Source organism: Nesoenas mayeri (genome assembly GCF_963082525.1).
Source record: "Nesoenas mayeri genome assembly, chromosome: 5".
Classification (NCBI taxonomy): domain Eukaryota; kingdom Metazoa; phylum Chordata; class Aves; order Columbiformes; family Columbidae; genus Nesoenas; species Nesoenas mayeri.
Window position 1 is genome coordinate 36,438,653 of NC_137548.1, and position 26,642 is coordinate 36,465,294.

The window sequence follows — 26,642 nt, forward strand, 5'->3', positions numbered from 1 at the left end:
TGTTAGATGAAATTTTAGTATAAAGCTATCAAGTGTCTGCTGCTGCTTGATGCTGTACTGCAGCTTGCAAACACTTTCAAGTCATGTTCTTTTTGGATTCAAGTGATTTTGGAACTTAATAATTTTAATTTGCTCTTTTGCAACTTACTGGAGCATAGCTGATCAGCATATTGCCCTTTGGCCTTTTTGTTATTAGGCAGATATTCTGAGAGAAGTGTGCAGCACTTACTTCCTGACTGGTGCAGCTAAATCGTTGTCTTCCTGTTACTTTACCCAGCAGTGGAGGTGGTTGGAAACTTGGAATTTGAGTACATGAGCCATAGGGTTAAGACTTGTGGTGATATCTCCTACAGCCAAAGCTGCTTGCTTTTTGAGTGCCAGAGGGATTTGATTTGCGTTACACTGTCTCGGACCATTTTTTCCCAAACCACTATAAGGTTTTAAGTTGGAAATTAAATCATAGCTGAAGTTTTGTGGTCAGATGTCAGAGCTTTTGGCCAGCTCCTCTAAGGAAAAATTATAGTAGCGACTCTGTGAATATTGAAGAGTTTAATTCCCTGGTAGCTGAAGAAGAATTAGCTCCTTGTGACTTCGTCCAAACCCTACAGATATGCCATAAAAAATGTTATATAGCTTATTGAACAATAAAAGTATATTTTATTAGGCAGAGATAAATTAAAAACTGTTATGGTCCTCACATTTCTATCTGGGTGGACTTGATTTTTTTTTCAGAGCAAATTTAGAGTAAAAGAAAGCAAACTTTTTGCAGACATTTGATTTAAATTATATTGGAGGATTTTTTTTAAACTAATACTGTATTGTTCAAAGCACTTGTTGAACCAATGGTAACAACACTAAAATGTGGTAGTTCTTTACAATGGTTCACTGTAGATTATTTAAAATCCCATTTTAATACCCTTTAAAGTTATGCTGATAAAAGATGAAGTATTGTTGTCTTTGGAATAGAAATCCTGCAAGATTCCCTGTCTTTCGCTGATATGATGCTCTTACTGCATCTCTGCTGAATTAGCTTCTGCATCAGCTACTGAAATAAAAGTTGACTCCAACGCACCTCCCAGGCGAGGTTGAAACTACAAACGTTTTTGAGGTCTCCTCACAGTTGTCCAAACATTTTAATTTAACAACTGGATTGATGCTCTCTCCTCATTTGTTTCAAGTCTTCATTTCAGCTAGCAAGAGCTGATGAGATTCCTTGGCTATCACAGTCTAAGGAATGTGTATTGGCTCTGCATTTTTTATGTATGTATGCTTTGGGTTCATATTGAAATGCGACAGCTCTTGTTGATATGATATTTTGTTATTTAAGTACACTGGATGGAGGACAGATAGTTGCATAAATATGACTGATTCCTGATCTATAATTCACTAAATGCAGTATGTGCTTCTAAAGAAAAATCATCTAATGCTTCTCTTGCATTAAAGCTTCAAGTAGATTGACTGATATGGCTTGGTTTTCAGGCCTTGTTTAAAGACACGAGTGTTTAAAGGGATTTTAACCAACTGTTAACAGTAGCTAGTGTGTAATTGTAGCTAATGCAGTCCTTCAGTGTTTCCCTGTAGATTTTCTGTTATTTAAGTGATGTTACTACTTTTTAAAATGGAACCATAGCAGTACTGTAGTATCTTGTGGTAAAAGGGTGTTTGTACTTAAAAACAAACTGTTGTACATTTAGGCTAAAAAATCAGTTTGATTTTGACTGTCTATCTGTTATAAGGTTTCTTTTTTAATTTAAACCAGTGGCTCTGTACCTAAGCCTTTGTTTTGACAGTACTAGGTGTTTTGAGGAGATGTGCTTCATTTTGCAGTTTAACTTCCCTGGAGAGGCTTACTTGTGTCTTGCATTATTATTTAGACCCTACTAGCATCAGAATGAACCCATCACTCTCTGTTTTTAGTGCCCAAAGTTACTTAAACTTTGTATTTGCTGTTTTTCAGCCCTCTTAGTATTTAAGGTGTCATGATCTCCCTTCCCAGAAGCAGTGACAATGTGATACTGTATTTAAAGATCCACTGTGATAGTAATGAGCATATGATTATATGAACACAGAGCCCAGCATTCATTTGCAATCTCTTCAAGATCTGCAGTGGATAAAGAACAGCATACTGCCATCTCTAGTAGAGAATCTTGCTCTCAGAAACTGGGGATCTCATCAAACAATGTATTCTTTTGTTCCCTGTGTTTTTTCTCTTGGATCAAAATCATGCTGGAACCATTTCACACAAACTGAGTGTGATTTTTCTGAGTACTGCTTAACTGCAGTAGGCTTTCAGTAAGCACAGGTGAGAGCTTAATATTGGCGAGATGCTCTGGATCATTAAACGGTGTTCATGTTGATATATGGTAATAGGGAGTTAACGCAAATGACAAAACACATGCTGCATAACAGAATATAGTCTCTGGGACAGATGAAATCTCTTTTGTATATGTATATGTATGGTTCATATTGAACATTCAGTCTTTACAGCGATTATCCTTGTGATTTCCAAGGGAGACCTGGTTGTGACCCAAGTAATGATGATTCCTAAGCAGTCATTTGCATCTGTGAACTCATTAGCTCTGGACTTTGTTTTCAGCTCTAGAGGTCATTGATGTCATCTGAATGTCAACTCTGAATCTTCTAATTTGGCTCCATTTTAGAAGGTAGCACAGAGAAGGAGATGGAAGAGAACTTAGTGGTGGCTCTAGGGAAGATCTGTAACATACAGGGGGAAACAGGGGGCCTCAAATATGAGAGGTAATAAAAGATGTCAAAGAAGTAAGGTACAAGCATAAAGCTATGTATGAAGAAGAACTGTTTATTCTTTAGTGCATGAGTTTGACTGCAAGGTACAGATCCAAGAGTAACTGTAAGTTGCTCTTTGTGGGCTGCTTTCTGTCTTTTTGTGGCTGTGTCCTCCTTTGGTAGCTGGAAGAGCAGAATTTGAGGAGTTCTGGCTGATGGGTCTTAGTTAAAAGTAGAATTAGAGTGAAATGAATGTGACATCTCTTGTTTATGTTCCTGATCTTTTTTTCTTCCAGATAACTAGCCCAGCAGGTTGTGGCAAAACTCAGTTTTGTATTATGATGAGTGTTCTGGCTACACTGCCTGTAAGCATGGGAGGACTAAATGGGGCTGTTATATACATTGACACGGAGTCTGCCTTCAGTGCTGAAAGGTAAGATGCAAAATTCTAAAATACACACTTGAAACGTCTTTAGCACCTTTTATCTTGTAGCCTTCGATTCTTTTCCGAGCAATAATTAAGCATTTATTAAAGTAACTACCTATGGTAGTTACTAAGCGTTCATCTGATATATCCAGTTGTTCCATAGATGATTAAATTAGTTTAATAGAATGATTTGCTTGCCTTTGTAATTTGTATGATGTTGCAGATTCCAGCTGTGGTATGACGATGTGGATGTAGCGTTCCAAATTTATAAGTGGTCTTAACAGTCCTGCACCTGAAAACTTTCTTTGCAGTTTAGTTTGTCGAGTTAGCAGGAAGGTTTTAAGGATGCAAAGATTCTTCTGTGAACAGCAGGACAGACACAGCAAGTTTTCCCTCAGATTTCTGTCCTGTTTCTGCTGAATGGGGCACCCTGCCCTTCTGCACTTCCAATTTCCTCTGCAAGAACCTCATATCTCTCCTGTATCCTCGGTGGCTGTGCAGTTTGATATTCCCATACTTCTGTAACATCTCTGGTTCTCCTAGTATCTTCTGCTTTGCCCGTGCAACCTAAACTGCTCAGTTATGTGCTTATGATGTCCTGTGACTGCTGAATGGGTAGGAGGCATCGTCTGTGGTGTCTGCTTGAGAGTCACAGATGGATACACGTGTTGATTACCACTCTTCCCATGTTAACTGACTGATTAACTGCTGATATAATCCTGTAGTATTTCCTTAAAGATAGCTCTAATTTACTTTACTTAGCTACCAACTTGTTTTTTTTAACCATGAGGATTTGATGTTTTTGAGATGTCTTTTCCTTTGTCACTGTTGTTTGGAATTAGTGAGTTTGAAAGTTATTAAGGGTCTGGGGTATGATAAGAAGTACAGTAGTCTCATCCTTGTTTGTGTAGAAAAATAGGCAGAAAAAGGTTCATTGAAATAATTTATATATTTCAGATTACTTAGTAGTTATACCTACGGCCTGAATCTGGAGTATCAAAGCAAATGTATTTGCATTGTTTTATCATTGCATTGTTTTATCATTTCAGGTTATTTTGGGTGAGAAGGTGGGGCTTCTAACCCTGTTTTTGTCAAGTTAATTTCACAAGTTTGAATTACTGTAAACTGTAAGTGTAATATATTGAAAAAAAAAAAAAAACCACAACACAATTTCAAGCAATGGCTCTGCAACATATGTTGCTCCCTTCTTACATACTTAATTTTTATTTCAGGTCCCTGAAATGTAGACAGTTAAAAAAGGGTAGGACTTAATGGGTGAGTTAAGACTTGTGGCTTAGAGGTGAATGCTAAAAAAAAGGAAAACAGGTGAACGTGAAAATGAGACTCCTGAAAATAGAGTGGGATGTAGAAAAGAAACATGGTAAAAATAACATTATTACAAAGGATAAGATGGCCAATGAGGGGGCCATCAAGAAGATGGCATAGTGGTATGTGGCAGGGTGATGATAGGTGAACATAGAAATCCATTTCTGTGCTGACATATGGAGAAGTTTCTTCACCATAAGGATGGTCAGGAATTGGAAATGGTTGCCCAGAGAGGTTGTGCTGTGTCCATCCTTGGAGGCTTTCAAGATACAGCTAGATAAAGCCTCAAGTAACTTCTTCTGACTTGGTAGCTGGCACTGCTTTGAACAGGATGTTGGGCTGGAGATCTCCTGAGTTCTCTTTCTAAGCTGAATTTTCTTACGATTCTGTAATCCTGTTTTATTAATAAAAATGGCAAGTAGAAGAGATTCTGTGTGTGATAAGGTTTTTTTTTGCCTTTTGTTGTTGTTGTTCTAAGCACAACAGATAAGAGGGCAGATAGTCTTTTAATAGCAACTTATTTTAAAGGGGTTAATGGAGACATTATCTGGCACTATTTTAAAACTTGCAAGTGTCTACAGAAAGCCTGTGTGTTTGTATCTATGCTGAATTTTAGGGCTGAGAGTTGCTAAATTGTAGCTGTTGTGCTGGCTGTAATGCCCTGCTGCTTCTATAATAGAAAGATACTGCATAAAGCTGGCTAGTTTTATTTCTTTTGCTGAAAGGCACTTCTCTTTTGTCATTCTACTTGGCAGGTCTTACTTCAGGGCAGGGAGCTTTTTTCCTTCCACAAACTCTCATAGTCTTATTACTTATTCTCTAACATCACGGTTGATGTTCAATCTAATAGCAATGCTGAGAAGAGTGATGGGAATTGAAGCAGGTCTTCTAAGATATGCCACTGTTTTTTGTGATTTATATACTTCTCTCTTGTGTAAGGGAAAGCTGTAACAGTGCAGGTGGTGCCCGTCATTCAGCTTTGTGAGAACGCAGACACTAGGATAGGTGGATGGAATGACCATATTAAGTCTGGAAATCAAAATTGTTGTCATCAAGTTTGTAGCAATTCAATTCCACTCTAGCCAGCTATTAACTGAAAACATTCCAGGCTTATTCAGAAAGTCTGAAAATAGTTTGTTTGGTTTGCTTTTCTCTCTAGCCATTCTTATTGCTTGTGAAAAACACTAGATACAAATTTTTGTGAACGCAAGCTGGAGAACAAACAGGGATTTGTTTACTCCATGGGCTTTTGCCCTGGTTGCAGAGAACATGTTCTGTGCAGTTTTTGTTCTCATTATGACAAATGGGATTTAGATCTTAAAGAACTTTGAACCTCCATGGAGCTCTGTGAATAGTACCACCATCTCTGCAAGATTTTGATGTGTCATTTTAAGTCAGTCTGTGTAATGGTGTTCTTTGTGATATGCGTGTCCGTTAGGAAGTGTACTGAAGTTTCATTTCATGCAAACCGTTGAATGATAGATCACTGTTGCCCAGATGTTCTGCATGATTAATTGTGCAAATGGAAAGTCAAGATTCTGTCCCTGGAAGTTCTGCAGGACCAATTTAGATGTGAGAAGTAATTCATCTAATGACTAAGAATCAGGCAATTTTGTAATTGCTTACTCAGGATAGGTATATTAATGTTCAAGCTTAGTGTTTATATTTTTAAACCAAATAAAAGGGATTTAAAAGATTTTTTTCTAGAATAGCTTTAATATTTTGGGTTTTAATGAAAGGGGGCTAAATAAGAAGCATCAAGATAACCAGTAAGTTGTGCTGGCAGGTATCACCCACTAGATGACACTCTTCTCAAGCTATAGGCGGTAGGATATATCTGCTCAAAATACAAACAATAACATATTTTCTTTCATTAAAAAATAAAATCTTCCTTACAGAATAAAATTACAGTGCTCATATAAGTATGCATTTCTAAGTTAAATTATTGGATCTTTTATTTAAGGACCTAGATAAAATTGCCTTGTGTTCCGAGGGGTGGAACTTTTTTCCACTGACTTCTGAAGAGTTTACAGGCAGTCGGCATTTCTAAAACGTACGCTGTTTAGTGTCCTCAATGATTTTATGTCTAAAATATCATTTAACTGAAAATGTAAGCCTCTCACCACTAAATTGTTTAGTTTTATATCTGTGCAAGAGGTTTTTTCAAAGCATAGTTCTGAATATAAAAGTATTTTCACAACAAATACCCAACTTCCTCTGTTGTCTTTTGTTGTTATCACCAGTGATCTAATATGCTTCTTTAGTCTACTCTGATAATAAACAGTGGTATGCTTTACAATTGTAATTCAAAGTTTTGAAGGGTCGTGAATTTGCTAATAAGGTAATGGAGAACCCATGGAATCCCACATTCAGTTCTGTCAGTGAAGCAGCCACTTGAACTGTTTGGTCGTTTCATTATATCAAGTCATGGCACTTGTACCTGTGCTATCTGAATGGATGGATGCTCAGTCGTACCTCCCTGGCAGCTGGAGCCTCAGCCACTTTGTGACACAATGCTGATTTTTTTTTTTTGTTCTATCATATAAAAGTATATTTTCTTAGGATTCTATAAGCCCTTTTTAGAACGTAGTAACTCGCGCAATGGAAATGGTTTCAGTAGAAAAGTCTCCTGTCCAAATGACCCTGTTCTTGTTCTTAAGGAGAGATTGTCTGTGAGAAGACTTTCACTTTGGCAGGCATACTTTCCATACTTGTACTGCTTGTGTAAGTACTTGCAGTCAAACTGGGCCCTGGTTTTGCAGTCCTGCCTTCACATTATCTGGATCTTGTAATGGATCTTCTGTTTGTTACCATCTTGTTAAATTTCTGTGGTGACACAAGGTCCACTTTATGATTTCACTGCAAGATAAAGGTGGAAGGGGAAATGGTTTCAGTTGGAGAGTATGTTTGTTTAAATGAAAAGAATATTGAGATATAATAATTAAAAAATGAAAATGCTTGGCCGTTGAGTGGAACCTCTTGTACGAAACTCAAAGAACTTTGCATCCAGTAACTGCAGACTTTGCAGTTTCCTTCCACAGGAGATGTGCTGTTTCTTTGTGTACAGACACATGGTGACTTTTCCTCGTGTACCACTGGGGAAAGAACATAACTGTTCTGACTCCCAGTGTTTCACTCTGGCTGCTAAAGTATGCTTCTCATTTAAACAATTTTCCAGTAATACGTGCTGTCTGCTTATCATTCAGAGGTTTGCTTTCTTTGCTTTGTGAATACTCGATGCCTTATTATCCCCCATTATTCCTTTTGCAGTGTTATGCGTTCTGTTTTTTTGATAGGTTGATTGAGATAGCAGGAAACAGACTCCCTACCTATTTTGACTCAGATGAAAAGCTCTTCTGCATGTCCCGTAGCGTTCACGTGTATCGAGACCTGACCTGTGGCAGTGTGCTGAAAAGGTATCTTTTTCCAGAGTTTAAAAAAAAAAAAGACCATTTGGACCAGATTGTCTATAACAATATTTGTTTTATATCAAAGTTTTATGTAGAGTAACTGATATATTTGAGGCCTTTTCATGTTGATAACAGTATGCTGTCCAACAGAATAAAATTGCTACAGAAAGACTGATATTGCTCTTCTCATTTCATAGCATGTGGCTAATCCAGTTCATGTTTTCTAATTTCTGATAGACAATTTCTGTATGATCTGATCCCTGTAAGCCTTTAAAGGAGAGTGTTCATGTGAGTTAAATTATATTTTAGTATTATCTTCTGTGTTTTACATTAGTGGGAGAATTATTCTAAGAATAATTTCTTCTTCTAGTGCAGCTTTATCAGAGAAGAGCTAAGACCATATTGTCAGTGGATTAGGTTTGGTGTACTGTCTTTGGCTGTGCACAGAGATGGATTTGACCTTCTGCATAGACAGACAGCAAGAATTCTTGTGTTGGCAATGGGATGCTGCTACTGTGAGCAAAAAGGCAGAGTTTCAGTGTCCATTTAACTTGCTGTCTGCTGTTCAGGGGTTGTACAGCATAGTATTGCTAACAAGAGGTTCTTTCATACCTCTCTTTTGAGCGAGGTCCTGCCTTGGCTTATATGGCCCACTGGAGCCTCAGATCTGTTTCCAGATCTCTTCAATACATGCAGATGTTAGTGGAGGTGGTGTGTGAGGGGGAGAAAGAGGGGCTGACTTTCAGCTTATTAAAGTAAACCTTTTAAATAAACAATTTCAGGATTATAAAATGGGTTTACTGTGTAAATAATGTTATCAATGACTTTTTTTTTTTTTAGGATTATGTCTTTGGAAGAAGAAATTATTTCAAAGAAAGTTAAGCTCATAATAATTGACTCTGTTGCTTCAGTTGTCAGAAAGGAGTTTGACACAAAACTGCAAGGCAACCTGGCAGAGAGGAGTAACTTTTTGGCTAGAGGAGCATCAATGTTGAAGTATTTGGCAGAGGAGTTCTCAATACCAGTAAGTTGTTCCTCCTCTCTTAGGTTTTTTTCCTTACTGTATCAAGTAATAAAATCCGAGGAGAATGAAAATGACAGGAAGAAGAAAAACAGAAAAAGAAGGAATCTTCAAGCAGGTATTATACAAGTTGGAAAATACTTGAGAAATGGGGGAACAGTAATTGTTCTTCTTGGTGGTTTTATTGTGTGTGTTGTTTTTTTTTTTTTTTAATTTAGGACTTCAAATAAGGGTCAACAAGATTCTCCAGCTGTGTTTCAGTGCTTTGTTTTTTGTTGTGGGTTGGTTTATTTGTTTGTTTGTTTTTAAATCTTATATTTTGGTTTTCTGTTATTAAATATTGCTTACCCTGATGGTTCCCTTCTAATGCAATGCATACTCTAACTAGTGTGAGCTCCTAACTAACTAGGTGAAGATGTTTCTGCCACTCTTCCTTCTACTTAAGATTGTAAAATCTCAAAAAGCCTTATGCTCTGGAGCAGTGTAAATTCCTTTTGTGACTGATAATGTATGCTAATTAATGCAGAAATGAAGGTAGCTCAGCAAATCCTTGTCTGTGGACTTGCCCATAAAATATAAAGGAAGACACAGACACTTAATGCAGGGACTTGGTGGAACTGATTGAAAAGTGCTTTAGAAGATGTAAGCTATGTAAGTGTGTCTGTGTTCCTTCATTATATGATCCATGGAGGATCATATCAACTTGAAAGATGTCATTGAGACTCAACTTCTGGAAGTATTTCCTAGCATGGGTAACCTGTTCGTCACTCCTGTGTAAGAGAGAAACTGTAGCAGAAACTTGAGTGAGACTGGTGAGGCCTTTTCCCTCTGCTGCTCCTGAGGTCACAGCAACTATCGTACCAGCAATGGATATGGCTTATTTTTAGAGGAATGGATTTCCTTCTGCCGTATAATTTCTAAAGACTTCTGATAGAAAAGATTAAACCCTACATAGGCACCTTTAAAGCTGAGGTACCAAAGACAGCGTCCGAGTTAATGCTCCCAATAATGTTTATAGTGCTTTAAAAAGCCAGGAAAGGATTATTTGTGTGTACACTCTAATATTTTTGGAAAATATTATACAGTCCTTTGGAAAAGGAGAGAAGTTTTGTGGGAAGATAGTATTTTTCTCTATTTCTCTATTCTCCTTCAGACACTTCATGCTCCCACCTCCACCTTAATTAAAATGGTGAAGCTGAGCTGGATTGGAGCCTCTGATAGTTGAGGCTGCTGCCCTCTTTTACAGTCAGAAAGACAGTGTTGATATTCACAAAAGTCTTAGAGTTGGACAACATGAAATAGCCTAAGATTGTCATCCTAATGCATCCTGCCATCCTAATTCATCCTATGTAGGATGAAAATAAAGATCAAACATTTAAAGTCTTCCATTATATTAAAGCTAATGTGTTTGTTTTGAGGCATTTGTGATACCTTTGTCATACACTTTGGTAAGGAGTTCTGGGATTTTGGGCAAGAACTTGAGCTCTGGTCACAGGTCTGCTTTTTCTTAATTGGTCCATATGACATCTTACCTTTTAAATAAAATATTTGTAAGGGTCCATGTAATTACCTGTAAATACAGAGACCGAAAGCTTATATATTTTTGATTAGGTTTATCGATTTATTCACCTATTGATTAGGTTTATCAGTTTATTCTACGGAAATCTAACTGTTTTCATTTATTGCCTTTATTTCATTTATTATCTTTAACACACATTGCTTGTGGGTTTGTTCTGGAGTATTTTAAAGATTTGTTAACTTTTTCACAGAATCACAGAATGTTAGGAATTGGAAGGGACCTCAAAAGATTATCTAGTCCAATCCTCCCGCAGAGCAGAAACACTTAGATGAGGTTACACAGGAATGTGTCCAGGTGGGTTTTGAATGTCTCCAGAGTAGGAGACTCCACAACCTCCCTGGACAGCCAGTTCCAGTGTTCTGTCACCCTCACTGAGAAGAAGTTTCTTCTCAAATTGAAGTGGAACCTCTTGTGTTCCAGTTTGAACCCATTACTCCTTGTCTTACCGTTGGTTGTCACTGAGAGGAGCCTGGCTCCATCCTCATGACACTCACCCTTTATATTTTTGTAAACATTAATAAGGTCACCCCTCAGTCTCCTCCAAGCTAAAGAGACCCAGCTGCCTCAGCCTTTCCTCATAAGGGAGATGCTCCACTCCCTTCATCATCATCTTTGTTGCCCTGCGCTGGACTCTCTCCAGCAGTTCCCTGTCCTTCTTGAACTGAGGGGCCCAGAACTGGACACAATATTCCAGATGTGGTCTCACCAGGGCAGAGTAGAGGGGTAGGAGAACCTCTCTCTATCTACTAACCACTCCCTTTCTAATACACCCCAGGATGACACTGGCCTTCCTGGCCACAAGGGCACAGTGCTGGCTCATGGTCATCCTGCTGCCCACCAGGAACCCCAGGTCCCTTTCCCCTACACTGCTCTCTAATAGGTCATTCCCCAACTTATACTGGAACCTGGGGTTGTTCCTGCCCAGATGCAGGACTCTGCACTTGCCCTTGTTATATTTCATTAAATTTTTCCCCGTCCAACTCTCCAGCCTGTCCAGGTCTCACTGGATGGCAGCACAGCTTTCTGGCATGTCAGCCACTCCTCCCAGCTTGGTGTCATCAGCAGACTTGCTGATAGTGCACTCTAGTCCCTCATCCAAATCATTGATGAATATATTGAATAATACCGGCCCCAGTACTGACCCTTGAGGCACTCCACTAGATACAGGCCTCCAACTGGACTCAGCTCCATTGACCACGACTGTCTGGCTTCTTTCCTTAAGCCAGTTCGCAGTCCACCTCACTGCCTGATCATCCAGACCTCACTCCCTCAGTTTAGCTGTAAGGGTGCTGTGGGAGACTGTGTCAAACGCTTTACTGAAGTCAAGGTAGACCAGAATGTTACAGAATAAACTGTAGTAACTTCTATTAGTTAAGAATTCTGAGAGGGCCTTGGCTAGAGATTTGATTCTTACAAAAACAGGTTGCCAGGCAAGGCTGTGTATGAGTAACAAGCAAAATCCAACATCAGAGTGTGTTACAGATCTGCAGGTGTTGGTGCCTACTAAGGACAAGTCTGCTGTTGTTTACATTGCATTAACCTCTGCTACTGAGGTTACAGAGTATCCAAGGTCCTTGTTGTAAATAACTGTGTTGGAATTATTTCAGATGTTTTTACTTAGAAAATGATAAATATAAATTTGAAACTGAAAGAACATTAGTAAGGTTGCAGAGTGATTTAGATCTCTAATATTTTGGACACATGAGCCAATATGTAATACTTATTTCATGACAGAATCATTGCAACTAAATACTGAGTTGGACAAAAACTAGGGGAACTCAGTCTGAGACTCTGAAAAAGGTTTGGAGTCGAGGACTGAACTTGAAGACATTTGATTTGGCTGTGGCTAAAAGGCCTGGTGAAAAGCTTTGAGTAGTTGAGCAAGGGAACTGGAAATAAGGAGGCGATGTATTCTCTATTTAGCTGTAACTGTTACTGGAGCAGTGCATCTGGTGTTAACAGTCTAGGGAGGATGGTGAAAAATCGGCTTCAGAGAACAGCCTTGAAAATAACTGGGAGAAGGGGAGGGCACTCTTAATTGTTAAGATGTAAGGTGCTTACTTTGTAAGGTGTCAGGGTATTGAGTTTGATGTGCTAAAGTGCCATTCATAGCTTTTACCGAACTCCCGCTATGCAGCAGGGTCCCCATTTCACCTTCCCTGCACACAGCCCACACCAAAACCTACTTTTTTTTTTTTTTTGGGTCAGGATTGGTTGAAACTAGCTGGTCAGATCAAAAGCGATTGATAGAAACTGAGAAGGACAGTTTGACTGTAAATCAAACAAAGTGCCCTTTATTTTTGAAATGTAGTGAATATGTAAAGCTATATGGAACATTTACATTACTGTGTTTCAGAGCACGCTGCACTGGAGATCATTTGGATTGGAATGTTTTCTGTTACAATGTGTGTTGATGCTGTCTGCCACGTTACATAGTTAAGCAGCAGTAATCAGTGCTACGTGCTTCCTGTCTAGTTTCCTGACATCTGTAGCCTTTTTAAAAAGACTAGAAAACTAAATACACTTTGGATTTTCTTTCTTCTTTTCTTCCATATTCATAGGAAACTACTTATTATTAGTAAGTGGTATTGTGGAAAGCAGTTTAGTGTTCATGCTGGTTAAAAGAGAAATGATGTCTCCATTTCAGTGAAGAGCTAAAACTAAAATCCAATATGACTAGAATTGTTCTTGAGATCTAACTGTTTAACTTATTATAATTGTCATTTGTAGAACCTGATCTTCTAGTTGTTAGTAGTTGAGAAAATGTGTGAAGCTGACTAGACATCTCCACAGAAAAGCACTATGAAAGTGGCAGTTGCAAAACCAAAATGCTTTAAGCGTTCTTTTAAATGTCAAATCGAGACTGAAGATGAAACTTGCTTTGTAAATGCCTAATGCGAATCAAATTACAGCACTGGCTCTCCTTTGCACTTTTGGTTGGGTTGTGTTCTTAGATCTGTGGTTATCATTACTACCAGCAAATGTATAATAGTATCTCTTTTTTTTTTTTTTTTTTTTTTTAAAATTATTCTTTCTGAGAATATGAAATAGCTTAGGAGGAGAGACTTTCTTCTCTCACTTGTGATTTATAGTGCAAATGAAAGGCAAACCTTATGTAACTGTCCTCTAAAGCTTTTATTTGCTATGCTAAGTAAGTTAACAGTAGTCAAGAAGCCCATAATTTCCACAGGTAATATTTTTCTCCTTTAGATGCCACATGCTCTATTTAAAAACTAAAAGTTCACTTTATCAGTATTGATAATGACAGCAATTAAAGCTGTCTTAGTCAAGTTTATTTTCACACTAATATTTTTCATTTCAGTGTTTTGCACTCACTTCATGCATTCTACTCTGTAAACTTTACACCCAAGATTTTCATTGCTTTAGAAAGCCAAATGTTTAGCTAAACATATATTTGTTTTTAGCTTGTATAAGTTTTTTCTTCTCAAAACCAATTTAAATGTGCAAATTACTTGACATCTGTACTCCCTTTTCTGGTGTCTTTGGTTAAGTGTGTTTAATAGTATAATCTCAGCTTTCTGCAGTAAAGTGTCTTGTGACTGAAATGCTTCTGTTGGCAAAGACAGAATATCCAAACTGTTAATGTTCTCTTTCTTTATAAGCAAGTATTTCCATTTGGCCTGGTCTTCAGTTCAGTTTTATTCTGTTTCCATGTACATGCTTGTTTGTCAGCTCCTCTGCACCTTTGCTATTGCTGTTCTGATATTTGAAAATATTAGTTTATGGAGTGCTAAACAAATTCCAAAATGGAAGTTTTCTGAAGAAAAGTTGTTTAAATGCCAGTACCCTTTCAATTGGTAATAAATATATAGAAAGTTTAGAAGAAAACAAAGGATAGTTGATTTGTTGTGACAGTATGTAACAACACTGTATGTTGACTTTTCCAAAACCATGGGAATACATTAGACTTCCAGGTGAATTTGTCTGTATCTGGAATGTAAGCTGCTGAGATGCAAACTCAGTATTATTAATATGAGTGTTACAGAAACAGTAATTGAATTATCTTTGCAAGTAGTTTAAACCTAGAATAAGAAAAACTTTTCACTACTTCCCAACCTAGAGAATTGGTTCCATTTTGAAGTTTTCTAAAAAGAGTAATAAATGTTATACCACATCGAAACATGTGTTTCTTTAATGAGGAGCTAACTTTATCAGAAGAGAACATTTTGGAACTGAGTTACCAGACTTTTACTAGCCATATTTAGGCCAGATGTGGTTCAGACAGTTCCTAGTGGTGAGAATTCAGTGGAAAGCATGGGTCCTTTTCTGTTGGGCTGCTGGTATTTTTATGTAGTAACTTGTCACTCCAGTTTCAAGCATATTTTGTGTTTGTGTATGTATGTGAACTTTAATACCCTTCCCAACTGCTAATAGAAGGACCTTTATATTTCTGCCTCATCATGCTGAACTCCTGGCCGTCAGCTTTCTGCAAAAGGTTGAGGTTTACCTAATAAAGTAATTCTCCTGTCAGTGTGGGGCTGCTCTTGCTTTGTTTTTCTCTCTCCCTCCCTCCTTCCTTTTAACTGTCATATGTGCAGCTTTGGTGCTTTTTTTTTTCATGAAGCCTGTATATTTCTCTAGGGAGCAGCAGGAAGGTTAAAACAGTTTGTGACTGTCTGCTTCGAAGACTTCTGAACCTGCAGAATTTTATTAAGATAATTCACCAACTTCTTGGAGAAACTGAGCTGTCCTTCTATTAACTTGATAGGATGAAAAGATAGTAGTGCCTTAAGCTGATCCTATTGTGAACATTATCCACAGAGACATAAATATTTAGAATAATGTATATATCGCAGAATTTGCTGACTCTTATTGTTCTGTATGAATTAAAGAAACAGTGAATAGCCCTACCTTTGTTTTGAGCCATGGAATCGGTAGTTAATTTGTTTCTTAAATCAGGAAAATTACTTCCAAAACTGACTTTCTTTTAGTAAAGAACAGTTCTTGTTTTCTTGAAGATGTTTCACTCCCCCACACCAAAATTCAAGTTGGTGTTCATGTCCTCATTAAATGGTGAACCGAGCAGCATTAGAAAGTGATGTTTGTGCTAGCTATTTTGGAACTTTTGGTTTCAAACACATTCTCTTTTGGTGCAAAGGAATACCTAACCTTGTTCAATGTGCTTCATCAGTTTAAGTAACACATAGTTTGTGAAACAAACAAAACATTTTATGTTAAGATTTGCTCCCATGTTATACTCAGCAGTATTTTCATGTCCAGAACTGAGTCTATATCTTTTTTTTTTTTTAATTGAATATTATAATGTTACTCTTTGTTTTCTTACAATAACCTACTTTAAAAAAGTGCCAGAATTTCACACTGCTGTTTGTAAAGTGTGGTTTGGAATGAATTTTATTTGTATTATTGTTTAATTAGGAAAACAAAATGGATAAAGGTGACTTACAGACCAGAGTTCTTTCATTGCCCTTGCTAAAGCTTAAGAAACCCATTTTTTTGTTGGCAGATTGTTTATGTTTCAGTTATCCCTTCACTCCACACTACTGAGCAAAAAATCGTTTTAATCAAAGGCAGTTAATTCAACTGCTAAGTGTCATTGCAGTGGCAAGGTTAGAGGTTTTTGTCTTCTCATGTGGCTGTTAAAAATTATTCTCAGAAGGCACAACTTTGTTTTAGTTTAAAATGACTGGTTAAAATGTAATTATAACTATCTTCAGTATTGCTGCCATCTGTGTACTTTTTTTATATGTGTCTGGAGAATATACGTTTCTGCAGTTTATGGCCCAACACAGTGTTCCTTTTGGACTGTCTGTGCTCATAACATGTTTAATACTGCTGAGGAAAAGCAATGAGAAATGGTAGAGCAATGTTTCCTGTTTTCATGTGGTGGTGAAATATAGAAAAGGAGGTAGTTTAAAATTATATGATACTGGAATTCAGTTTTCTTTTTTTTTTTTTCTTTCTTTTAAAGTATTCCCTCCATTGCTTTTTCCATTTTACATTGCAAGTGACTTTGCCAAAAGCTATCATTCTGTGCAGTTGCACATATGAAATTATGTAGAAGGAAGGCACCAGTATTAACGGATAGAAGAGGGAGTTGAGAGGAATGAGATTTTATTACCAGATTTGGTTTTGATTTGCTCTATGATCATGGACAATGTTTACTGTAAAGGAGAGCAGACACTTTACCTGATATCTGCCTTGGCTTGAATTTCTGAAAGACTTTATCCAAAATTAATTAGCAGTTTCTTGTGTCTTCCAACCCTCATTCTTGTTACACTTCTTTGGGTTCCCTTCAGCTGATTTAAATCAACTTGAAAGTGAGGTGCCCAGAACTGAGACAATATTGCTGATGAATCTCTACCAGTGTTTAGGTATGAAGAGCAATTTCTTCTCATGCCTTGCAGGACAGCCTCTTGTTTATGCGTCGTAGTACACGGTTTGCTTTCTTTGCAACAGCCTGGTGGCATTCACCATTCGTTAAAACCCTGGATCTGTATCTGCTGACTTTGTTACGTAGCTAGTTGCTCCTCCTTCTAATGTGTTATTTTTCCTGTCTTGTCAAGTTTTGAATTCTAATCTTATATTCTAGTGTACTTGGAGTGTCCTCCCTACTTTCATGTTTATGCAAGGAAAATGATCATTCTTTCTATTATAGATTGTTTGTGTAACTATTAGATAGAGCCAGACTTCAAGCAGACTATAACATTTTGTTCAATAAGAGACCTTTAAACACTGATGGACTGCTATGTGTAATTTTCCATTAAACTTTGCATCTAGGTTGTATTTCTCTAGTTTAATTAACATACCTATATAAGATGTTCTACTGCTAAAATAAATATACAGTATTTGTTTTTTTCTTTTTTCTGTCTGTCATGTTATTACTCTGTATGTGCTGTGGAAAGCAACAGTAATTGTACTGAAGGGCTTTTAAGCCTTTGATTGGGAGTTTAGCAGTTGGCAAGGTTTACTGTTTTGACTGTGTGAAAAATTGCCTGAACCTTTAGGCCAATGATCTATTTCTGATTCTGCAGAGAAGTGCTTATGTTTCAACTATTCCATTCTTTTCATATGTTTTTTTTTGTGCCTCCTTCTTGTCCTTTGATTTTATTTAAACTGTAGGTTCTCTAGGAATATTTCTGCATTTGCATAATAGGTAACTGGAAGACATTCTAGTCTATAGACAGGATGGCAATACAAAGAGTAGCTGACCAGATTACAAGTTGTTGGTGAAATCTTATCTGTCTGAGCTTGGTGTAGACTAATTAGTGGCTTGACTTCCAGATTCTCAAGAGTTTTTGCTTGCTTTATTGGTTACTCAGCCCAAGGGCTTCTGGGAATAAAGACTACCTGCTCTGCAGTTGTTACTCCTAAATAATATTGTACCAGCTCCCTGAGGTGTAAAGGGATGGGGATAAGAGAAAATTAAGATCGGGTAAGGCATATGTCTTAGAATACAAATGTGCCCAGAGATCAAAAGTAAAATCTTATTTACTTGGAAACTGGTAGTAGCAGAGATGATTGTGTCACTTCCCTCTTTGTGTCTACAGGACTGCTTTGTGGGCGTGTTGCATCTGTATGGAACCAAGTGCACCACTAGGGCTGATTTTTCATGAAGTACGATCTGGAAGCTTCATGATGCAGTGTGCTTGCTGCTGTTAACTAGAGAACCTGCCTTTTTCAGTCTGCCGCATTTCCTCTCCTTCCACATGTGGTTGAATGGTAATAACAGACAACCAGACCAAACTATTGCAGCTAAATGGTTGATGATCCTGTGCTGCCTTGAAATAGGAGCATCTAGGTTTACAGGATGGGCTTTTCAGTCTGCACGTTCTTCTACTGTTCAGGCTCTTGTGCATTAGAGGAGTTGTGGAGTTTGCTGTGGTTTCCCTCCTGTTTTGCTTGGAATTGGAATTTTTGAGCTATAACACAGACTGTCCTGAGCAACTTCATTCTGATTTTTCTACAAGAAGACTATCTTCCTTCTTGAAAAGATATATGTTTTGTGTTATTGTTCATTTAAGTTGCAGCTATCTCTGTTGATTCATTCACTCCAATTTTCTATTTAAAGAAGGAAACACATCATTTTAACAGCAAGCATTTTACTTCATTTGGCAGAAGTTCAGTATAACCAAACTGAGGGAGACTCATTCCAAATATGGATTCCAATGAGAATCTACACGATTTCGGTAATCTCATCAAAACTGTCATGTTGTCTCTTGCTAAAATGCATATCTAATTTGAGAATATAATACTTCTGTTGTAATATTCTAGGTCAGCAAAATTAGATTTAGTGGTTTTTATTAAATAAGGCTGAGCAGTGATCTGCAGAATTTTAATTAGACAGGAATGAATGAGATGCTGTTTTTTGTTGGTGAGACTACATCTGAATTTCAGTAAGATAGTATCTTTCTCCTCTCAATATTCAATTAAATTTTTGATACTCCAGTTTGGATGAGCTGCATTGCCTACCTCCAGAATACAAATCACTTTCTTCCTCTTTAGATTCCAGTATTTTCCATACTTGACTTTTGTATTTATCATATTTCATACTTTTGACTGGGTGCAGAGAGTGCTTTGCTCTTCAGTGATATCTGAGGTCTTGACTGGATTCTTGGTAGACTCTGGTACTATATTTTTCATTATGTGCTGCTTAGCAAAATCACCTCTAAAACATGAACTAAACACTACTTTTTCTTGCAGCTGAAACCCTTAGTTCTTGTGGAGGAAAACTACTTTAGAAGTGCTTACTGTGTAGATGCTTTTTGTAACTTCATAAAGGTCTCCCCTAGGGAAAAGAGGGGCTTGCTTAAGGCTACAGGCACATACCAGTGCTCCGGGTACATTACTTCTCAAGAAGATTAGTTTAAACAAACCAGCTTCAGATGCTGGCAGTCTTTGAAATACCAAACTGAAGTTATTTCTCCGCAAAGCCTATGAACAAAACCAGCAAGCTAAAACTGGATAATTGGAAGATCCATGTGTGACTATGTATCTCTTTCTCTGTTAGTCTTAAATTTGCATGTCATAAAATGTATGTTAAGTCTTTTTTTTTAGTTCCCAGTAGTTGTGAGAGAAGATGCAGTGAAAGGTAAGCTAGGTATGAAATACTAAGATGACTTTTTAAATTCAGAGCCCTTGCCTTCTGTTATCTTCTGTGATTTCTTTAAACAATGTCTAATTCTAACAAACATCAGGTCTGCCCAGAGAGTTTTAGAATGACATCTAAGAACTGTTCCCTTATGTCTTTAGCAAATTATCTCAGTTCTTCAGGAGCAGGACAGGAGCTTGCTGCTCGCCTTTTTAGTGATATGTCCTTTTCCATATAATTTTCCAGCTGGACAGTGAAGAGCTTGTTTGGAAGAATTGAGTGATAAAACATTCAAGGTATGCTTGTGTCAAAAATTGTTTGTGTGGGAAATTCTAAACCTGAAAAATCTTCTGAATATGCCCTACCATAGGATCTCCTGGGGGGTATATACAAGTGGCTGCCTAAGGCTGGCATGGGTTGGACTTGTATAACTTTCTGTGGTTGCATGGAAGTGTTCCATGTCACAGCCTTTCCTGACATTGGAATGGAAACACTCAGGCCCGGGTGGCAATCATAAAGTTTCTGCGGAGGCCTGAGTGCAGCGCATATGCCTAGGGCTAGCATAGTGTATATTAGGATGGATATGCTCTACTCTGCTGCTGTGATGCCCCTAGAATGGAGCTACTAGAAACAGACAGATGCTGAAACAACTTGTGAAGCCTACTCCTGCTTGTCATATTTTCAGGGAGCAGACTGGCAATAGTAAAGGAGGTTGTTATTCGCTAGAGATGCTGTTTTGGGGTTGGCAGCAATGCTTACTGCTGTGCCTCCTTTTCCAGTTGGCTTAAGCAAGCCAAAGGAGAGAGGAACTAGCGAAGTGGTGAAGCTGCTGCCTGGAAATACGCTGACCTGCAGCCTGTTCTGAAGTTGTCCCTAGGAAAGAAGGCCACCAGATAGAAGCTGCAAGCAGAATACATTGTCTGTGCAAATCACAAGTGACACGTGGGTAGCAGTTTAATTGAATCTGCATTACAGAAAGTTTGAGCAGTCCAAAATCAAGAGGAGATCAACCAATGTCAGAGATTAAACATCAACTAGAGGACAATACATGCTTTTTTTTTCCTTCTTGTAATTTATTTCAGTATAGAGTGTGCAAATGGTTCATACTTGCTGATGAGCCCAAATAAAGATGTAAACCAGCTGGAAATCAACCCAGGGAAAAAAAAAAAAGTAGTGGGCAATTGTGCTGCAGAATAGGCACTAATGTAGGCAGAAAGGAGGGGCAGGAATGTGTGGTTTCTGGCAGCAGTACAGATTTTGAATGTAAAACTGCATCTTCAGTAAAAAGGGTAAGTATGAGTAAAACTGCTAAGCAGGTTATTACTCAGAACAAGCAAAGAAAAAGAGAGTTAGGTGCTTGGAACATCCTTTAAACTTTTAAGAGCTCTAGGAAGGCTTTTGTTAGATACCCATTATTATAATGCTTTGTATTTTGAGCAAATGCCTGGCTGTGTACAGCCAATGCTTCCACTGCTTAGGGCTTTTGTGCATCATTAGATCACTGTCCTGGTTTTAGTCTACATGTTCTGGTTTTAAAATGCATCATAATATGCTGTATTTGGAGTTGTAATATATCCATGCATAATGAATTATAGCTGAGGTCAGAAACTATGCTGAATAGTAGGTTTTCAAACCACAGTATTTCTTCCTATGCTAAAATTCAGACAGAAATGTATAATAATCCATTAAATAGCTGGTGCAGTTCATAACATGCTTGCATTCCTTCATTATTAATAGTTTCAAGTCCATCTGTCAGCATGCTATGGCTAAACCATTAGCCAAGTTTTTGCAGCTGCTGCTTTATAAGTCTGTAGAATGTAGTTATCTCCAGCTCCTGTTTGTCTGCTAGTAAGAAGAAATTTTACAGAGAACTTACTAAATTGTCCAAGACTGTAAGTTCAGTTTTAGGTGGAAGTCTATGATCTTGATTTAACTTGCTTGGCCTATGCTACTTATCTTGTTACTTCTTTTGTTCAGACTACACTGGCCACAACTGTTGTTTCAAGTAATAGAGGCTTGTTTAATCTCATTAGAAGTTCTGCACGTAGTTGTTGTAGTCCTGTATTTTTGTAGGTCTGTTTTTAAGAAAATATTGTGCAAATTATAGTTGCTGACTTGATCTGAAGATGGAGACCCTAGAGAAGTCTGTTTTGAGACGAATGGGTCTATGGGTAGTATGTGAAGGGTTTTCTGTTTTGACGCCCTCCGTTAAAACATGAATGAAGATGAATATCATTTGTAGCGAAGATAGCTATTGATGTAGACAGCTGTAGGTATGTAGACTGCCAAACTACTTTGTGCATGATACTGAACAGTTACTGGAGAATAACACTTAAGATCATTGCTAAATCAAAATAGTTTCATACTAGTTACTCGGAGGCACAAGGTTTCTAGAGGTATTTGTGTGGTCCAGTACCTCTGTGTGTGTGTCTGTGTGCTTTTTTAAATTTCCATGCTGTCAAATGCCAAAGGCCGCAATTTGTAGATCACAATAGATACCTGCTTTCTCTCCCATTTTTGGTGCCAGATAAAATCTGTTAAATATGAAATTTCTAAATGACAAAATAATATTTGTGTATATCTACAAGGTTCTGTTTCCTCAAATAGCATTATTTATGCTGGTAGGATGTAATGAAATGTTTGCCATCTTATAAAAGCCCGTGCTAGGGAATAAATTGCGTTTTTCATATTTGGTTGTCCCCCCTGCATTCAGTCCAGTCACGCACCTCTGACTGGTCCATCCACTAATATGTCAAACCTCTCACCTGTTTAATACAGTGGCTGTTGAAATACGAACCAACAAGTTATGTTTCCATTAATTTCCAAAGCCTTCAATTTGTTATTTAAATGCCAAGAGCCAACTATTACCAGGGGTTATTGCAGAGTGGTAGCAGACTGGTCTGTTAGTAGGCTTGTATTTCAGTTGCCTTAATGTCTTGTTTGCTTGTTGTTTTTTTATTTCTGATGTTGGAGTGTTCCACAATGGGGTTAGTTTGAAAGAATGTCTGTCTTCTGTTTGGTGATTTTAATACTTATTTATACTTCAAGTGATCTATTTGCCCTTAAACACTGCTATTTTTAATATTGTTTGAAGCTGGCTTAGCAGTTCCTTCTGAAGGAATAAATGACTAGCGATAACAGCGATGTGTTTCTCCTCTCAAGGACAGATAATTTGTGCTGATGCCTTTACTGTTTCTTCTTGGTCACTGCAATTGAGTCCTTTGTCTGGATGCTAGTGGTGAGGTTTGCATACTGGTGAATATATCGTGAATTGTTGATACAGTTGTTGGTACAATATGTCATGAATTGTTGGTACAATGCCCTCAGACACATGGTGTGAACTGTGGGGCTGTCATATGCAGAGGCAGGAGTTGAACTTGATGATCCTTGTGGGTCTCTTCCAACTCAGGACTTTGATTCTATGATTCAATGATCTAACAACTACTTTTTTTCATAGAGCCTCCAAATTTGAGTAGGTACTAAATGGAAGAAATCTGCCAATAGCCAAGAAATGAGAGCTTGTCTAGAAAAAACATTTATACAACTTGATTGTATAATCAAGAGGAGATCTCTGGATCTCTGTAAATGTCACCAACTTGTTTAGAATTAACAATGCAGTTTAAATGCTAGGTGCTGCTTAAGAACATGAACCTGGCCCTAGTACAGTTGTAGAACCTTCTGGAGTTTTGAGCAGAAAACATAAGAATTCAAAGCCAGGCGTGAAGCACATGCGTGCCATGCAGAAACCATAACTGATTCTATTGAATATAACTTTAGTATTTATTTAAGTTTGTGTTCTTGTAGCTGTAATGTTCCTCAGATAGAGAGAATGTCCACAGAAATACTGGGTGATTAAGAACAATCAGTCATGGTACCCCAGTTCACCTGAAGGACAGACAACATTGACCTTCTTGGCGTAGCAAACTGCCTTCTTTCTTATAGTTGGATACCTGACACTTAAGATTCAGTTGTTTAAGAAATCATATCAGTCATTGGTGTTTTTTAGGCAAAATATGATTTAGATTTGGTCCATATGTTTTGCTATATGTGAAGAGAAAAACTCAAGTAAAATAAATTTCTTTGGTACCAGGCAAAAGATGCTGTTCATGATGCTGTGGTATCAGTGATGAAAGTAACAGAGGTTGTATTCCTGAGCTCTAAAAATAGCCGCAAACTCAATTACTGTCACATGCTTCTGTCATGAAGTATATATGGAATTACAGTGTTATGTTTTCTATCAATGCCAAAGTTTTTCAATAAACCATGTATTGACACTGTCTACGACCTCAGAATATTTTAATTACTACAGCTTTTTTCTCAGCTGCAGAGTAAATCTGCTTCCTAGTTTAGAGCTGTAACTGATGAGGTAAGGAAAAAGTGAAGAAAGCTTGATAGAGAGTGGTGTGAAAGTTTTTATTAGCTCAATTGATACAGTCAGGAAAAGAGGAGAGCTTTTCACTAGAAACCTGAAGAGTGGCTTGGGAAAACCTACTTGTCATTGGTGCAATAAAGGATAGTATTTCTGCCTGTAAACTTTCTCTCCTGTAGTTGAAAGTCGTTGAGTTACTGATGAGTAGAGACATAAAGCTTTCTGAGCTACTCCATCAGTGTCACTTAACCTGAAAATTTATTTTATGTTTAAATTGCTGTTTTGTAGTTTACTGTAAGACACCAAACACTTGTGGTCATTTGCATCCCTTTGCATGTGAGTGATGTACTGAAGTACACAGTACTGACATGCTTGATCATTTGGCATGAATGAATTTTTGGACGATTCATTCTCCTAGTGTAAGCCTTGTGGAAGTTCTAAAAGAAGAATAAAGACAACAGAATATTGTGTTAAATAGAAATACTTGTAAGACGTTTTGTATAGGGGGCAGCTGATAGTTTGTTTTGTTGGTACTGAAGTAGAAGCAGAAAACTGACATTCCTTCCCCTCTCTGCACCAAATTTTGCAGCAATTGGAACCGAAAACTGGCACTGTCCAAACCTCTCAAGTTTTTGCTGTCATCACCATGGTTGATGCGTATCCTTGGTGTTTCATCTGTTGTATGAAGCAGCTGAGAACATCTGTCTTCTAAAGGTTTTCTTCTTCCTTTACTTCAGTATGTAGCTCGGAGAGAGATCTCCAAATGGAGTCCTCTTTTGTAGGTGATTATTATTTCTTCTTTCATGTTTTTTTTTTCCCCTCTCTTATCCCCTCTAAAAAGGGGATAAGAATCCAGTTTCAAGACACTTTAAAATCGAAATCTTGTTATACCAGTCACAATATTAAATCTAATTTCAATATCAGGACTGAGTTTTCCTTGGAAATGGTGAAGAAATTGGCAGCATAATTTAAAGTTACATCTTTTTGTGTTAATTTCTCGCTAGTCTTTTTTCCACTCCCCTTTTGTGTATTCTTCATTTTATCTGTTCAAGGCATGTTATCCACATTCTTTACAACAGCAGTGAATTTATAGTGCCTTTTCAGTCACTGTTGAATTTCTTGAATTTGATATGTTTTTCTGAAACAAGCAGAACCATGTTGTTACAGTCAATTGGAATGGAAATGAGAGTGGCTGACAGATTCAGATGGTGGTCGTACTTAGACTTGCTAATATTTTTTTTGTGATTTAAGGTGAAATTTCACTAGTAACATTTCGACAATGCTGTGGGCTTTTATATGTATGTGTGTGTGTATATATATATGTATTTATAGACCTGTGAATATACACCTTATGTTACCTTTTTTCTTCTCACAGAAGCATTTGTGCACCCATATAGTGAATGGAGCGGGGAACTATCCAGCTGAGAAGTTGTCTTTCAGGGTTTTTTTTTCCAAAAAATTCCACCTAAACACAATATCCTTGCATCTTGACTTGTTCCTTTGTATTCAACTGTAGCCCCTACATCCTTTTGTAAAGAACACCTGTTGCTGACTGGTCTTTGTTTTTAAATATAGTTATCCTGGTAGCAGCTTGTGCTTTCTGGAATTTCATCTCCCACTTCACTTCTTCTCCTCCCTGCCCCGCCACCTTGCCTTTTAAAAATTATTTTTTGCAATTATTTCTTCCATCTTTTGAGACCTTGAAGCATAATCCTGTCCTGTCATAGTAGTTGGTTCCTTAAATTTATAGTGCTGACGCAGATGCATTTTGCTGGAATGGCACAGAGGACTTGGGGACTTAACTGTGGTGGGAATGAACAGTTGAGAAGGTTTAGAAGGAGGAGGTAGTGTTGTTTGAGCATGTGTGGTAATGCTGCTACTGAATGTCCTGCTGTGATTTGTCTGTTCATATCACTAGAATGTACTAATTGGACAACAGATCTGTTTTCAGCTATATGAACTAAGACTGAACTTAAATGTACCAGGTCTTCTTTTGGGTTGGACTAGATGATCTCCAGAGGTCCTTTCCAAACCCAACCATTCTGTGATTCCCAGATTTATTATCTGTGTTATTATAATGAAATATCAGGATATCAGGTGATTTGCAAGCAAATAAATGTCATACAGGGTCTCTAATTATACTGAAACTAGAGGCACTGACTTTTGAATCATCAGAACTTGAAGGCAGAATTAATTCCCTGTGCTCTAACTCATTGCAATTCAGTTTAATTTTTCTTCATCATTTTAGACATTGAAGTATTGGCATTTACATAAAAATACTAAACATGGAAACATTTTCAGGAACTGCAAGGAGATTTTATGTTCTTTTGGGGTTTTTCGTTGCTTATTCTATGTAAATGGCTAAAATGCTCTGGGAATGTTGGTGAAGTATAGAGATGATATACAAAAGAGTCAATTAGCTTTTAAAAGATGATTTATGGGCATTTTCTGCTTTCCATACTTTCCAAATACTCAGTGTGTAGATATTCTGAAGTGTGTTCTGTTATTCACTTTGTATTCCATCAACCCATTGTCATTAATTTTATGTTCTGTGAATCACTTTTCAGGATGTGTTTGTGGTCTTTTGACAGGAGGACATATTTTGTAGTAGCTAGACATTGAACTAGAAGTTGTTTGGGTAATGTGCTTAGCTGTGTTGTCTGGTATCTCCCCTGGTCCAAGTTTAACATGCAAA

General features: G+C 37.6%; 1 protein-coding gene across 1 annotated transcript in view; it reads left to right on the plus strand.

The window, feature by feature from the left end:
- RAD51B (RAD51 paralog B) overlaps positions 1-26,642 on the plus strand; it is a gene marked incomplete at both ends in the record, with an annotated part of 438,609 nt that overhangs the window by 6,934 nt on the left and 405,033 nt on the right. Inside the window, 3 exon segments of the mRNA XM_080345731.1 lie at positions 3,042-3,178; positions 7,795-7,914; positions 8,749-8,932. Coding sequence (XP_080201857.1) covers positions 3,042-3,178; positions 7,795-7,914; positions 8,749-8,932 — 441 coding nt within the window.